This window comes from Brachionichthys hirsutus, chromosome 13 (genome assembly GCF_040956055.1).
Source record: "Brachionichthys hirsutus isolate HB-005 chromosome 13, CSIRO-AGI_Bhir_v1, whole genome shotgun sequence".
Taxonomy (NCBI): domain Eukaryota; kingdom Metazoa; phylum Chordata; class Actinopteri; order Lophiiformes; family Brachionichthyidae; genus Brachionichthys; species Brachionichthys hirsutus.
In genome coordinates this window covers 3,509,444-3,526,432 of record NC_090909.1, presented here as the reverse complement: position 1 = coordinate 3,526,432, position 16,989 = coordinate 3,509,444, and the positions used below count along the sequence as shown (strand labels likewise).

The window sequence follows — 16,989 nt, the reverse complement described above, 5'->3', positions numbered from 1 at the left end:
AATTGCGTGACCAGCGAGGCTCTAAGGATGTTATTGTCATATATGTTATTTAATATTTCATCCTAGAGTGTGATGGATTGCATTGAAATTCGGTTCCAGTTGAAACAACCCAGTGACGTTGGCGTTTGTTTCATTCTAATCCTAGCCCGGCCCTGGTTTGACATTTCTGCACTTAATTAAGACCGTTTTGATTTTTTTTTATTTTTTTTCCCATTTGACTTCTAGTAGGAAATGCATGGGTGTCGCTAATAGCAGCAACAATGGCTGTGTTACATTCACATGTGTGATTGACAGGAAGTGAGCGTGCTCAGCTAATCATTCCCACACACATACGCATTAGTGTTTTTTTTCCCACCTAGACGTCAAACCAGAGACCACTCACCGCCTCCAACGCCGTCATCGCTAATATTCAATCGGATGGAGAATGCTTTGCTCACCTTTGAGCCCTTTCAGCGATTGACGTCAGTCAGCGTTTGAGCCCCTGAAAGAAGAAAAGGGCGCGCTCGTTTCGTTTGCCCTTTCATTGTTTTTCACTCAATTGCCTTAAAAGAACAATGTGAACATTATTTTTGGGGCTTTTCTTTTTAATGGAGAGGACAGCTGGAGAAGTGCAGCATCATCCAGAGCCCACAGCATCGTGCATCCCAAACACCGGCCGATCATCATGGAGAGCGCGTGAGCAAACATCCGCTTCAAAGCGCCGCTGTGTTCAAGCGCGCCCTCACAGAGCTGCGGCAGATGCAGGCGTCAGTCTCTGATCGCTATAGCTCGCTGTAATTCCCCATTGAAAAGACTTATGGGTTGTATTTCACTTTCTATGGGGACGTTCCAAAGCCCCGCTGGATTAATGGTGACGGCGGAGATGTCTTCACGGCTCGTTTGCTCGCCGTCTGTGGCGAATGGCAGCAGCTCTGATAGAGACCAGACCGTGGATTTGCCCGTTGCCCTTGGAAGTCGTCTTTCTCGCCTCTTCTGGTCTTCATTTCCCTCGTTGTCCATTCTTACTCCCTTTCACAATCCGTTTTCTTGCTTCCATACCCCGGTTTTCTTTCATCTCTTATGGAATCCGCCTGCCGGTGTCGTAATTAGAGGAAGGATGACGGGCTTTTCCGTGGCATCGCTGCAAGGTGACGACACGCGAGCACAATATAGATCCCCGTTGGACCTCGGCGGATGTCGGGATGGAATTCTCACCTCTTGTTCAGATATGCTGTGTGCAGCTTAATCTGCATTCTGCATAGCGCCGCTTCACTGTGAGTAATTATCTCTGGCCTGATGAGAACCTAAACTCGGCTCCTTCATGCTGAATGCTCTTTAATATGAGCGTCCAACACACACGGGCCAGCGACCTTATCACTGTTATGCCGTCTGTAATCATAATCATAAAATTAAATAAATCAACCTCCTGAGTTCTCAGTCACATGCGAAAAGGGAAATGTTACTGGAACCAGGATGTGTCGACACCCATTCTGGTGGCGTTTTCAGAACGCAGGAGGAGCTGCGTGGACGGAAGATTTCAGCAGGCCATCGGGAACATGGCGTGCAAACTTCTTGAATTCCTTTTGTGTGTGAATTTAGCTAATTTGACAGTTTAAAGGTGAACTTTGCGTCTCCTCGGCGGTTCTCTTGACCCCCGAGCTCATTAAATAAATGCTGAGGTCTTTGTTTTTAAGTAAAGGAGTAAGTGCTGAAAGCCGATTGTCTTTTACTTACTGCAATGGGAGTGTCTTATTCAGTCTGTTATCTCAAATCTAAGACGTTCCTTTTTCCTCGCCGCACACTATTTAAAAAACAAAAGTGAAAAAAAAACATTCTTCTTTCATTTCTGCAACAAATCAAAGGCACCCAGGCACGGAACCAAATCTATTATAAGTTGTAATTTTGCATCAGCATACGGTCACTAATTATTACGCCATGAAACATCAGGTTTCTGCTGAGCTACGTGAGCAGATGTTCCAGCATAACCTGGACCGGCCATCGCCGTATCCCGTTACCTGCTGATGGGCGGAACAGGCGCCGAACATCTGGCCGTGCAGATGGATGGAACGCTAACAGGGCAAATATATAACTCTTATTACCACCACTTTTGATTCATCTAAAGGGTTTTACCGTTGACCCACATGCTGAAGCTTAAAGCTGGCATGAATGAAGAGACTTGAAAGAGCGGAGCGAGCACGCCCTCCATCTATCGTGTGTCCTTTGGAAGCCTGACCATCTCGGCCTGCTTTTTTATCTCCTCTTTATTTACTTGTTTGTGTGTCGCTTGTCAGAATGAGTCCAGGGGGATTCTTGTAGCCTGATGCTAGCAGGTACTTATAAGCAGTACTTATGTAATCTCAGTTACATGACTTTGCACTGGCGCTGCTGCTTCCATTCACGCAGGGAGCTTTAAGTAGCGTCTGTGCACCGGTGGGAAAGATTCGACCACGACGTTCTAGCGAGCTGGAAAGCGGCTGCAGGGGCTGAAGGCGCGTTGTCCGAAACAGATTTTCTTTTAAATACTCCACGCAGAGTCGCTTTCAACACAAACTGCTGCTATTTTAACAAATTTAAATATTGTGCAGTCTGTCAGACTTAAGGTTGCGTTCTTAACCCCGTGCCTCTTCGACACTCGCTCACTTCCTGGTTGCAGATTCCTTTGCTCCGCCCTCATTTTGAATGAAGGCAACGATATGAAGAACCCCCCCACACACATTTTGTATCCTGATGATTGTGTCGTACGGTAGATGTTTTTGTTGTTGAGGTCGGAGATGTGTCCTGAGAGAATAAAATGAAACGCGCTGTATGAAATATTCAGCAACCCTTACCAAACATTTGAGTGCGTTTTTCAATGACAGAATAACAATGCCCAACAATGTTTGTGGACTATTTGAAGCGTCAAAATTATATAGTGCTTCATCACTGGACTTGTTTCCGTTCCTGCTGAGTCCCGCCGGAGATAATGAAACTGTCTGATTTAGTTTGGCTTGTAAAACTTCGAGATTGAGCCACACGAGGCTGCTCTGCACGTATCTCCCAAATGCACCTTGACAGGTAATTCCCCTCGCATCGCCTCCTCTGAACTCGGTTGCTTCTGTCAATAAACAGCCCATTTAGTTCGGAGGTCACTCCAAACTTCAATGTTCCCGATAACTTTCACCAGTCACCCCCCCCCCCCCCCCCCAAGTATTTTATTTGATTGACTTACAGCCTCATTTAAAATTCGCCCTTCCTTTTTAATCTCTTCCTCGTGTTTATTTCCGTACTTGAGACCAGTCTACTGATGACTAGGCAGCCACTCGGCATCTGCTTTGCCGTGCTCTGATTGACTACCCGCTGCACCACCTCTCCCTCCCCCCTTAATCTCCATCTGCTGCTCCAAATCAAGGCTCAGGTCAGAGCGTACCTGTAGCCCGCTGCGTCGCTCATTATACTGTGAAGTTTCCGTGGCTGCCTGTCCCCCATCCATCCAATTTCATGGCTTCCTGCGGCGGGCCGAGACCCCCCCCGCGGCCCCGCTCCGACGCTCTTGAAATGAATCGACCTTTGGCACTCACTTATGCGAGGGCTACACAAGGGAGACAAATTTACTTCACATGAATGTCGAGCCTTGTTAATCCACCTCTTGGTTAATCTGGTCTGGGCGTTAAAGAGCCCCGGTGGAGGCGCGCGCACACACACACACACACCTGGGCTACATTACTTTAGCTTTGATTAAAAGAAATGAATCCAGAGGAGTTGTCACACGGCTTTATGGTAATAATATATTGCAGCATTATCTACGGCACTGATCCGACGCCGATACAGTTTTTTGTTAATTAAGTGTGCATTGACTTTGTTTTTTACATGACCGTGAAATTGATTTTTGTCACTCGCAGCAGCACTTTTCACTCGTGTCACATTCCGTTTAAGCTGCTCCGTCCTTCTGTGACGTTTCCCTCGCTTGTGTCCACAGCGAGTGAAAACTGCCACGACTTCCACCCCATGTTCTTCACCCACGATCGCTCCTTTGAGGAGTTCTTCTGCATCTGCATCCAGCTGCTCAACAAGACCTGGAAGGAGATGCGAGCCACCAGCGAGGACTTCAATAAGGTGCGCCGCATGTTTAGGACAAGGGAAATTTCAAATTGGCAGTAGTTTCTTTTTGTTTTTTCTTCCCAAAGTGCCAGTTTGTGTGTTTTATCATCTCAACCTGATTTGGGATTTGGGAGACATCTCATGCCTTTGATGCTAAAAAAGAAAAGAAAAAAGAACTCGTAAAGACGCAGCAGGGATGGCTTGAGTTGATATTAAAATCAAAATAGGACTTCTACTCTCCTTTCTGTGTTTTGCAATGACAAAATACATTTAGAAGAATTTGTCTTTTATGCTCTTTAATCGGTCTCTCGCCAAACCTGGACAGTTTCCTAAAGAACAGGAGCAGAAACTTTAATAGATCCCACTCTGGGGGGGGGGGGGGCTTTCGTTTGGCAGGTTTCAGGTTTAACTTGAGCTTTATTGACTTTATGTTGAGAAACGCTCTCGTTCTTAATTGCAACGGGAAATGGCTTTGCTGGGATTTATATGCAAATATCAGGCGTGATTAAGGTGCAGGGACGGGGGAAATGGTTTTTTCCCCTGCTTTAGGCGCTTCCTGTTAAAGAGGCACAGATTGAGAGGGGGAGCTGCAAACGGAACCGGGGGGGATTTTATTTTTCCAGTATAAATGTTTGCTAGTTTTTCCGAGATGGGGAAAAAATGTAGCTGCCTCCAGTGGCTGAGTTTCTGATTGAGCTCATTTGGAGCTTATTGGAACGTCCAAGGCTTTGCCTATCTCAGTGCTTGTGAATGGAGAGCGGATTCCTGTTTGCAAATGAAGTGATGCTGTGGTTGCGTCATCCTCGGTCCCGTTATCCATCCCCGTCCTTCACACCTTCTCTTCGAATGCAAGAGTCAATTTTCGATTACGTTTGGAGAGATGATGCCTCTCCCGTCTCCCTTCATCCCTCCTCCACCTCATCTTTCATCACACGGCGCCTTGGGAGTTTGAAATTTAGCAGCAGCCTGACGATGATAAGACTGCAAGGTCTCCGGGGCTTCCTATCAGCCAAATGATGCGTATGCAGCTCTGATGCCGGATCTCTGTGTGTATCCACCATGAAGTTGGAAAAACTCTCGAGACGTAACCCCCCCCCCCCCCGAGGTGTCTGAAAGTTTCCATTTCATTTTAATTCAGGTCAACAAAAAGAAGTGTTTATCAGTAAGTGGCAGCAAGTTTCACGAAACAAAATAACCTGAACATTGATAAGGGGAACATATTCCAAAGCATGCTGGGAAAAGTTGGTGTAAATCCCACTAAAGCCTGAGCATTCGTACGTCTGGATGAAATATTAGCAACGACTTGATGGGGGAAATTAAGAAGGAATTAAATGAGGATAAAGAAAATGCAAATCACATGATTAACATTTGCAGTCGGAGCGAAACGACCGTCGTCCTTAGTTTACCTTCAGAGACGCGTGTCCAAGTGGAAAAGTAATTTCACTAGAAAAGCACTCGGAGAACGAGAGTGTCAAAGTGATCCAGGATCTCTTCTGGGTCATCGCCAAAATGTCTTCATCATCATGTTCCTGGTAACATTCCCAACGTTTCCTGAAAATGTCGTCAAGATCCGTCCATAACGTTTCGGGTTATGTTGCCAACAGACAGACAACCAACAGCAAAATCAGGACTCCTTGGTTGAGGTAATATTGAACTGTAATGTACTCTGTAAGGTCGTGTAAATGCACCCGCCAAGGTCAAAGGGTTATTATCATAAATAGAGATATAAAGTTGTGGGCAGAGATGTAGGGATGGAAATGTGATGGACGTATAAAGATATAGCTAGAAATAGATCTACCAAGGTTTAAAAAAAAAAGAAAATTCTAAATTCAAGTGGGTAAACTGAAGATTTAACAGTTAAGTGAAGTTAAATGGGATAAAATTTACTTTTTTTAGGGCATTTTTGTAAAATCCAATGAAGTGCTTCCCAGATGTTTATGGATCCATTCATCCATCCGTCTGACAGGAAGGTCCCGTTGAGATCGTGGTGAAGATGAGTCAAAGAATTAAAAGACGGGGGGGGCAGATGGCTGCGTGAAGGAGAGATCTGAGGACGGCGAGTTAAAATCAACCGCAGTCACTTTCTGAGGTGTGGACTGCTAAAACCCGGGTTTGTCAATGTTTGGACTGAACAGAAGCCGCTGGCTCTTAAAGGCAGACTGAGCATTTGCCCTGCAAACACACGCACACACACACACACACACACACGCACACACACTGACTGGCACACACTTCATGGTAAAACCGGTCTCTCTTGTTTGCTTTAAGAATTTACTGTTTGATGAAGTGTGTGTGTGTGTGTGTGTGTGTGTGTGTGTGTGTGTGTGTGCGAATGGAGGCAAGTCTGATCCCAGGGCACTGCTGCAAACGTCAGGCAACCGTTTCTCCTGTTTCCATAGCAACCCCTGTCCAATTACCACTGCTGCTCTGTTTCAGTAAGATGGAGTCGCGGTACGTTTGTGTTTATGCACATCGGTGTTTGTGCGCGTCTATCAGAGGCGGCCTCTCGTCTCTGAATCCAAATGTCTGTGCTGGGGGCTCCTCTTCCTCTTCCTCCTCCACCTCCATCATCGCTCTCTCTCTCTCTGCTCAGACATTCAGGGGGAAAAAAACATGATGTAGCGGCTTGCAGCCCCTCCTCCCTCTCCTCTCATCCTTCCCTCCGTCCCCCTCCTTCTATAGCTCTCACAACTATCATGTGATCCTCTTGCTGCACCACCATTGGCGTCTCCGACCGTGGCGTGTGTCCAATCGAGGCTTAAGCCCAGAGATCAACATAAGCAAAGCGGCGCAGCCTGGCTAATGCTCTTAGAGTCAAAGAGGGAGGGAGGTGGAAGTGTAGAGTGAGAGCGCAGTGGAGGGGTCGGAGTTGCAGAGGATGCTGGGAGACTTCTTTGTTTTTGTTTATTCAGAGGAAATATCTCGTAGAGAGATCATAAAACAGAAAATCTGAAGGAACAAACGGTCAAGAGGGGAGAAAGGGAAAAGGAGCTGCAGGAGCTGTGTTGACGGAGAGTCTTCCCTTACCGTGGCTAACGCTAACGCTAACAGTCAGCTGACGACTCCTTCCCCGGTGAAGCACGAGGATTCACCAGACACTGTGGAGAGCATCGCACCACACTGGGAAACATGGAGGTGACATGTAAGTACCGGAAACGAGACGGAGAGAGGTTCTCAGTGGGCACGGCTGGGTGGATGGATGGAGCAAGGGACGGGGGGGGGGGGGGGGGGGCTAGTTGGTAAGGGAGGAAGAGGGACTGTTAGTGTTGTTGCCTGGCTGCGGAGGAGGGAGGAGAGTGGGATAGGGATGGAGAGGATGGGACGGGGGGGAGGAGGGACAGATGGAGCTGTGTGGCGAGGCATTTCATTTCTGTAATCATCTACATGTATGTGTTTACCAACCCCCCCCCCCCCCCCCCCGCCTGCATTTCAGAGTACTGTGTGTGTGTGTGTGTGTGTGTGTGTCCGTGCGGGGTTGGGGGTTGGGCTTCGTTGTCGTGAATGGGATTGCTCCACATCAACGTCCTCCGTTTGTCACCAGAGGACTTGGATGTCCCACTCCTGATCTCCTCGCGTCCACGCTGCTTCTCTCAGCCTTGGATGAGCTTCAACCGCTGTTTTAGCCAGGGGGGGGGGGGGGGGTTGACACGGAATTAGAGCGAGATCAGCCCCGGGCTGTCCGGCAGGATTCTGTCAGACGGTGCCAGAACCCGGATTTGTTAGTTGAGGGCGATGCACTTGAAACGTGTCTTCCTGCGCAGAAACTAAGGTTGACGTGATATTTTTAAAAGTGATGAATCATTCATCGGCATGGAATAACATCATCTGCTTGTTACGGCTTCTCCCAGAAATTGAATTTAGAAATTAAAAAAACGTGTAAATAAGAATATGTTCTGACTATTTAGAATTAATGGATCCATTGGTCTTTACAGTATGATATGTTTGATGTACGTCTTCTATTTTGTTGCGGGGCAAAGCTTCAGCTACCTTAGCTTAGCATAATTACCTGGACCCAGCTGGAGGAACCCACCTGCTGGCGCCTCTAGAGCTAGCTAAAAGTTTTTATTTTGTACCTTAAAGTTTTTATTTTTATTTTTTTACAACAACCTCCTCTCCATCCAGTCTCGAGTTGTCCGAGATGACGAGTATATTTCACAATATGTGAAGCTTTTCCTTTAATCCGACATTAATATCCAGCCTGAATGTTGAGCTCAATCAGTGGATGAACGCCTGTAAAGACAGACCTTAGATCTGCCGTTATGGACAGACACGGCGTCTCTTTTGACCGCCGGCGACCCGGTCCAGTAGTTTATTATTCACCTGGCCGTTCTCCAAAGCCCCTCCCATCGGGGCCTGCCTCTTCATGTAGCCTACGGGATATTTTTTGACTCGGCATTTGGTCGCCGATCCCGTTTTATCCGATCCCGTTCTCCGTAAGTCAATTAAGGGCGCTTCATGCAAATCCATGCAAATGAGCTCTCTGCTCTTCAGCGACGGGACGGCTCCTCCTCCTCCACTTGGACAAAGGGCCATAACATGCATGCGCCCGCACATGAATAATGAAACCGGTGCTGGTGCGTCCGATCGGAGGCGGAGCCACGATAACGATGGAGCTGAAAGGGGGGGGGGGGGGGGTATGCCATGTTTGGGTTCCAGGAAGCTGCTCGGGGCAGTTGGTGGAGGCGCCCTCCGCGCTGCCATATGGCGACGACTGACTGCTGCTGTCGTGACTCGCATCAGGACCGGCCCTTCCCCCGCTCCATACGGGTTCCGCGTACCTCTTCCTCCCAGTTCATTATAGCTCTTGTCTCTTTTCTTCATCTTTCTGTGTTCCTCCTCATTCTTCATGTCGTTCAACCCCCCCCCCCCCCCCCCCTCCATTGTTGAATTCAGACATGCTATTTATATCCTTCTGCCTGGCTGCCTCACCTCCCGCTCCTTTAGCTAGATTTGCCCTATTGTTTTTGCATATGTGCGGACGATGCATGAGCCTGCGTTCGTACCCGCATCCCGGCGAAACGCTGCGTTTGAGTCCTCGCAGGCTGCAGCGGGGCTTTTTGCTGTGCGCTTTCACCACATGGTTTGCAGGACTGCGTGAACGCCGGGCTTGATGTTCACGCTTTTCTGTGCTGGACTGTTTGATGAGAGTACCTGACCTATGGGCACCCGCTCGCTCTGGCAGTGTCAGCGCTAAGCTAACTGCTCAGACCACAGCGTTGAGCGGAGAGGCAGCGCTAGCATTTTAGTTATGTCTCTTTGCATTCATGTCATGTCCGCGTCTTCATCCTGTGCACAGCATTCCGTACAGTGCGTGCTTCAGATTCCTTGAAGGCGAGGAAGGACTCTGCACAAAGGCTCCTGTGCGTGGGCGTGTCTTATTGTGGATGCACGCTGGTATATGGCTGCCGGGGGCTTCATCGTTAGTACCGCCATAACATTCCGTTGTAGTTTTTTGTGTGTCTCTGCTTGAGTCTGGGCTTAATTTGAATTTATCTCGCCTCATGTCGGGCGTAGGGGCGATGGTGACGTAAGGAAGGGAGATAAACGCGGATGTCTGATCCGCCTTTGTCGAGTGCAGAAGGTGTAAGTGGATTGACTCTTCTCTTTTTTTCTGGCCTTACTTTCTGACCTAAATCTTTCTGATATTTCCTTCAGTCTCTGGATTGACTTCACACGTAAAATGACATTTTCCACCAACGCCGTTTGCTTGAGGTTGCTGTTTTTTGCTGCCGCCGCTTTCTCCTGCCGTTCATGGCGGAACTATTTGTGGAAAACCCTGGAAGGAGGATCGTTGTTGTACTGCTCCTTCAAATATGTCAAACATTTGGTGCGAAATCCCATAACTGGCCCCTTAATGGCGGCTCTTTATCTGACTTCTGTTTTGCCAAACGGCTTCAGTCCGATCCAAAAAGGCATTCATTTGATAGAGAAAGGATCAAGACTGCTGAGCGTTGTCCCATATTATGATCTACCGATTGATGTTTAATCAAAGCCAATTGCTTTCCTGCAACATCAGCATCATAATAAAACACCCTTCAATGCAAAGTCAGATCCTGATCTTCATCAGCATCTCTCGTCTCGCAGTAAATGGGAATTTACCAGGCGTCTTCAATATAAGAGCTCATCGTCATCGTTGTCATGTCATGCAGGGATGGCAATCTAAATATGGCAGCAGCAGCTAGCAGCAACGGCTAGCTGCTGCAATATATTTTATTCTATTAAGATATACCCGCACAGCCACTTCCTACATTTCAGCCACGGGGCGAAGAAGCATAATTGAATTGGTGGAAGTAGCGGCTTTGCACCACTCGGCTGTTCCCAATAAACGAGACACACGGAGCCGTGGCGGGACCGTCGGCAGAGTCTAACAAGGAATCTTTAATTTGACGGCCAGTCTTATTACGGTTGCAGTTGGTGATCAGTTATTCTGATCCTAACAGCCTCTCAAAGCTTTTTTTTTTTTTTTTTTTTTACATAACACGTAATGATGTATAATTAGCGGTGGTGATGTCAGCCATCTCCTCTCTTTGTCATTTCTCCTTTCCTGTCTGCTTCTATAAAAACCGTTCTCCATTAATTCGGGGCAGCGTTTGAATTTAATGCGACCTTTCCTGCGCTCTCCTCCCCTGCACTGCCTGATAAGTGGCAGGCTTTCTTTCATGCCCGTCTCTGTGGCGTTGTTTTACTGCGGATGACATCGTGGTCAACTTTGAAGGAGATAATTATTAAGTGGACATGGGAGGGAAAATGTCATTATCATTTCAATAACAGGGGAAATGGATTCTGTGTATTCTGTCTTTCAGCTGCTCATAAAACAGGCGCCTGAAAGAAGCGAACACGTACTGCTGGGTACTTCAATGTACTCTTTTATATACTACCTCTTCTATGCGTGCAAAAATGCATATTCAGGCAACTTAAATACAGAAACGACGTGCGGCGACGATCCCGTTATCACCAAGGGAGATCGACTTCTTGATTGCTTTCAGGGAGGATCAGAAAAGTTATTATTCTGTGATTACCTCTTTATTATTTGCACATCAAAGTGCCTCTCCAGCACAATCACCAGATTCCAGTGCCCGAGCCTGAGTGGTGGCTGGCAGATGGTAAATGATGTCATTGGCATGCTTTTAGAGAAATGAAGCTGCTCCACAGTCCGTTGGTCGGGACGGAAAGGAAACGGCGGATAGTGAGGACCTGCCCAAGTGTCCTGTTTAAGGGGAGACGGCGAGGAAAAGAGGAGGAGACGGCTGGCAGACGGGAGGAGTGCAGCAGACTTTGTTGTGTTGACACTTGTGCTTTCCAAAGAGAATGCAAGAACGAATGAGGATCTGGTGTTCGGGAGAGATTAGGGCGCAGGGATCGGGATGAGGTTCGGGGAAAGGGGCTTTAGGTGAAAACCAAATAATGTGCTTTTAAAAGTCGTAACATTTCCCATGTTCCCAGCTGTTTTTATGATGTCAGGATTTAATTTAGCGTTTCTTTTTTTTTAACCAAAGCAATCACTTTATTTTCTCTTGGCTTCTTTTAGCAATTAATGTTTCTGCAAGAGGCGCTAACACACCGTCTGTAATCTTAAAGGGAAAATGCATTAATTTGAGGATTAATTATCTGGATTATAGGAGTGTGTGTGTGTGTGTGTGTGTGAGAGAGAGAGAGAGTACAATACTATGAATGGATTAAAATAAGCAGACAGGAGCGATGATTGTGTCGTAGCACGATTTTAGGCTGGATTCAGCCGTATGTATTTCTTTTTTAGCTCGAGGAGGAGCGGGTGAAGCGAGGGGCCGTGGCTAAATGGCTGGTCCTCAGGGTTGCAAATCCCTTTCAGATGAGTGGAAAATTGTCGAAACATTTTAATCCTCCTTCTTAATAATGAGTAAATTAAATCAAATTAAATTGGCTTTTTTTTAAAATTGGCTTTTTTTTTTAACTGCTATCATTCAATTGATTGATTTTCTTATTTAATTTGAAAATTCTGGATCACCAGATCTAGAATACTTTCTGGAGCATTTTGATGTGTGAGGGATGTTCTTGTGTGAAACATTGTAGGCTTTATCCAGGAAGTTGGAAGCAGACTTCCTGCATGTTGCATTATTCCACATGTTGTACATCCTGTAAAACTAATCTGGATCCAGATTATGATCACACGACAGACGATCGCGATGTCTCAGCTGGCAGTGTGAGATCTGAGCAGATCGGTTCTAATGAGCGTGACGGTCAGGACCGCTTTCATTTTAGCACTGATATTACAGGATCCTGATGTCTCATTTTTCCTCTGTCAAAGGGGGATTTGAAGAATATCCTTGAGCTGACTCACGGATCAGCTTTAATGGCATTTAAATTTGGGCCACACTAGTGATGACCTCATGCACACCGATTGGGTCCGAATCTGAGATTTGCTGGATGAATCAGATTAAAAAGTCAAATTGCAGAAACTGCAAGCGTTTGTTTTTTTTAAATATGCATCAACAGAGGTTTATAATAGTTTATAATATCCGGAAACAGATTTGCGGTAAATCATTTTCGAGGTCACCATTTGACTCAACTTTCCTCTTTTTTGCAGCAAGCCTTTTAATTTTACACAACTCGTTGCCCAGTTGTTAGAAAGTATACAGCGAGCGCCTCTGAACACGTCTCATTTCGGAGAACTAATCCCTGGATTAATTCTGTAATCAGTAACAAAGTCAGGAGTGAAGTCAAAGTTGTCATTTTTGTGGCGGGAGCTGAGAAATTATCTGAAAGGCTTTTCAGAATCAAATGGTTTAAGCTTCGCTGTGCAGCTTAAGGCATCTCAAAAGGAGACTCCGGACCGCTTCCTAATCCATTTTTAGATGATGGATGCAACGCTGAGTCAAGAGGAATGCACAGCATCGCCTTTGTTGTCTCTTTTTTTTGATGATTGGATGTGTGCACGGTTAAAATCTTCCACATTTACTGCCCTCGCACCCGTTTTAGTCTGACAGGCGGGAGATCAGAGATTATCAAGTTGATGAGTAATCACCCTTTCAGTGCAAATGGCAAAACGCTTTTAATGTGTGCGCTTTTAATATACTGTATATAATAAAATATAAGTAGAAAAGCACTCAGAGAGCGCAGACCTCCGCCGAGCAGCTCATTCCCTCCTAACTGGATTACACCGTCCACATGGGGATCTGGATCATCATCAAAATGTTCTAAATTCTTCCTGGTATCTTTATACACCAAGCATGAAAAGTAAAAATGAATCACAGTTGATGTGTATTTTTAACTGAATTTCTAAAGTCGTCTTCTCTGTGCATACGTGCAGAAAAATCATCCGCCCAAGCGTTTGTGGAAAGAGAGGAGAGAAAAGGACGATGTCTGATGTTTGAACAGTTTCATCACATCTGGCATGTTTGCTCTGTCAGATTCCCTTTTCCTTGCTGACCGAATACTTTTATTAACCAAGAGCCAATATTTGACTCTCCGGTATATAAGCCTTCACATTCTAATTATGCAGAATGCAAATCAGTGCGAAATGGAATCAGCTGTCATTAAATATTTTAGCTGAGGACCAGAGAGAGAGAGAGATTTAGGAAATCTGTATTTTATTAACGGTTTAAAATCAGTGAAGTGCCGTCATAAAGCTGCTTAAACTGGCATTAAACTCGCCTTCACGTTTTAATAACCATTTATTTCATTAAAAGCCGTGTCTGCACTGTCTGAGGAGCGACTCCAAACTAATTGATTGACCTTGCTTAGATTTTATTTTCAACCATTTTCCACCACGCTGAAGAGAAATAGAAACGGATGAATGACGTCCTGCTGCAGGTTCTCTTCATTGCTCTGTACAAGCGTAAGAATAAATCTTTTTCAAGATTTTGACCTGTGTTAGTCGCGGTATTTCCTGTCGCTCAGCGCTGATGATGCGTGATGCTGTGCTATCGTCTGAAGAGTCGATGCACCAGAGTGGATTTCAGTCTCCAGTTGTGAAAATATCATCATTAATCCCAGTGGAAGTGAAGAAAATGAGGTGGATGGGAGTCAGCTTTGACTTGTTTCCCCCGCTTCCTTCATCCCTGTTGACCTCCCTCCTCTTCCTCCTCTGTAGGTAATGCAGGTGGTGAGGGAACAGATCATGCGAGCGTTGACTCTCAAGCCTAATTCCCTGGACCAGTTCAAGAGTCGCCTGCAAAACCTGAGCTACACAGAGATCCTGAAGATCCGCCAATCCGAGAGGATGAACCAGGAGGACTTCCAATCCCGCCCCATCCTGTGAGTCGACCGGCGAGCGCGCCGTGAGAAATCACAAAATGAGATTACTATGCGTCTAATTTGCTCCTTTGCCTTCTTTCCATTTGTCGCTACCGGCTTAAAGTCACGCCAGAGCTGCTCTCGTCATAGAAAACAAACGTTAAGTTCAAATGGCGTTCTCAGCGAATGCCCCGCTAATGACCCTCCAGCTCACGAAGCGTGGAGGGAGCGGTCTGTAATAGATCGCCGATGCAGCCCCTGGAACGGAGAACGTTGTTTTGTCCGGCCTGTGTTTAATGGAGTCGCACGCACTATTGAAAAATCGTTTCACAGAGAGAGCTTGTTCCTCTGAGCAGTAATCAAAGCAGAGTCACGGGCTTATTGGATCAATATTGGAAGGGTAGAGGCCAAATTTTAGCAGCCAGTTAATCCACAGGGAGAAAAGTAGGAAGCTGCAGAAAAATGCATTTTGAAACACTTATAACCTTGTAAATAAAAAAAAAACCCACAAGCAATGCAGCATTTAGATTTCATTATATACAGTATAGGGTGGCGCAGTGGTTAGCGCTGTCGCCTGACAGCAAGGAGGTTTGAATTCTATTCCATAAGTGTGAGTGTGAGAGCGAGAGAGAGTCGATCGTCTCTCGTACAAGAAAATATATATAATTATTTTTTTATTTTTTTATGCCCCAAGGATGCAGAAGAGCACAATAGAAAAACAACAAGTTCACACCCAGATCTCAAAAGGCATTTTGGGAGAAGGCGGCGATAAGTAATTGAATTCAAAGGCAAAGTGACAAACGCATTTTCAGCGCCGAGCACCACGACACGGGCTGACGAGTCTCTAGTCGGCAGCTTCAGGCGGCCCGAGGGTGTAATTTTCCGCTGATCAATAACAGTACAGTCACGACTCGTCAACACGATGAGCGGAGCATGTCAGGTGGCAGATTTAAAGGAGCTGCCATTGTTGCTGCTTTCCTGCCATCGGTTCCTGTCGAAAAAGGCTTCAGTCAGCAAAAGAAAAGGGGAGACGATCTATTACAGCCTCCCTGATGGAGCGTCTCCATCCTGATCAGTAGGTTTGTAATGTAAAATACACATTTGTGTTTAACTCGGCAGGTTCTATCATATGAAACTGCATTTTAAATAAGTGGAGTTTACCTGTCCTCCACCTGCATGGATTACAGCGGTAATCCTCCTTCTCATGGACTGGTGCAAACTGGATGATGTCGTCCTGTTTCTCCATCACAGCATTTCTGCATTGGTTTAACTTGAAACTAGAGCTGCTTCCCCCCCCCCCCCCCCCCCCCCCGACAAAGGTCATCCGAAACCCTCAGACACAAGCCGCCGCCCATTAGAAAAGCGCACGAGGCGTTCAAAGCCAAGCAACCGTCGTTCCGTCCTCCCTTTGCGAAACAGCCATGTCCCCCAGACGTCTCCTTTAAAGATGTCAGAGTGAATGTCTGGCCGCGGATCAATGTGGATGAGTCGGCGATGAGGCGAACGCATCGAAGGCGAGGATGAGTGGGGAGACAAATGAAGGGAGACAAGAGCAGATGAGCCTCGAAGAGAAAAGGGAGGAAGACGGGACAAAGGTTACCGAGGACATCAGCAACGGGGAAATATCAGACAATGTTAGACGTGCACGGATTTCACCCCTTGAGAGTCGCAGTTCTTCCCAGACCCCCAAAATAAACACGACGTTGGATTGGAAGAGAAAAGCGTGTGAAGCCCGGGTAGCAGCCGAACGGCCGGGGCGGACACTTTACATAATTCATGTGCAGCACGCACGCACGCACGCGCGTGCACGGAGGCATCAATACACGACGGCAAAAAGCTGAAGCAGTGCTGAGCAGCCTCTAGGGACTCTGGCTGACATGCTTCTGCATGCGTGTGTCCACGTGCATGCGCGTATGGAAGTGCACGTTGTTGGCGTTCCCTGTTTACACCTGACAGTCCGAATCCAGGGATTTGTGCATAAAGACAACTAACCCTTTCACTTACTTTGCGTGCGTCTCACTGGTGCGTGTCTCTGTGTGTGTTGTTTGTGTGTTTGTTTGTTTGTTTGTTTTCCTGCAGGGAGCTGAGAGAGAAGATCCAACCTGAGATCATGGAATTGATCAAACAGCAGAGGCTCAACAGGTTGTGTGAAGGAACCTGTTTCAGGAAAATCAGCAGCCGCAGGAGGCAAGGTGAGGCTTCCGGTGCACGCGGGCGCATGCCAAACGCGCGTGTGAGTGTGCACGAACGGCGTCGGCCTTCAGGGTGGAGACTTACAGCAGCGCAACGCCGCTCTAGCGAGCTCTCTTCCTCCTCCTCGACTGCTTGAACGAAGGAGTGATAAAGAGGAGCATCATTTTCCGGGACTACCGCAACGTGAATGCAAATGTTCCGCACACGAAGCAGCCGCGGACTTCCGGCTCTGTAAATATTAATGCCATTCCTTCTCTGTGATTCGGCGGAAAAGAGAGCAAGGAGAGTGAGAAGTGAAAACCTCATCGCTGGGGTTTCACGCTCGCTGCCACAAGATAGGGGAAGGAGGAGCAGGAGGACGGGCAGAGGAGGAGCGAGGAGCGTTTAGCCTGTGCGATATTATACTCCTCCTCGGTGGAAACCTGCTCCCTCCATATTTCTCCTTCCCAAACCTTCCCTTCGTCTGTATCTATAAACACATGGAAAACCCAGTGACGAGCTCTGGATGCGGCTTTTGCTGTTTGCTTC

The 16,989-nt window shown here is 46.9% G+C and overlaps 1 protein-coding gene across 1 annotated transcript in view; it reads left to right on the top strand.

The window, feature by feature from the left end:
- Positions 1–16,989, top strand: part of elmo1 (engulfment and cell motility 1 (ced-12 homolog, C. elegans)) — a 32,354-nt gene that overhangs the window by 11,011 nt on the left and 4,354 nt on the right. The window contains exons 16-18 of the mRNA XM_068747005.1: positions 3,935–4,071; positions 14,126–14,289; positions 16,348–16,460. Coding sequence (XP_068603106.1) covers positions 3,935–4,071; positions 14,126–14,289; positions 16,348–16,460 — 414 coding nt within the window. The remainder of the gene's footprint in view (positions 1–3,934; positions 4,072–14,125; positions 14,290–16,347; positions 16,461–16,989) is intronic.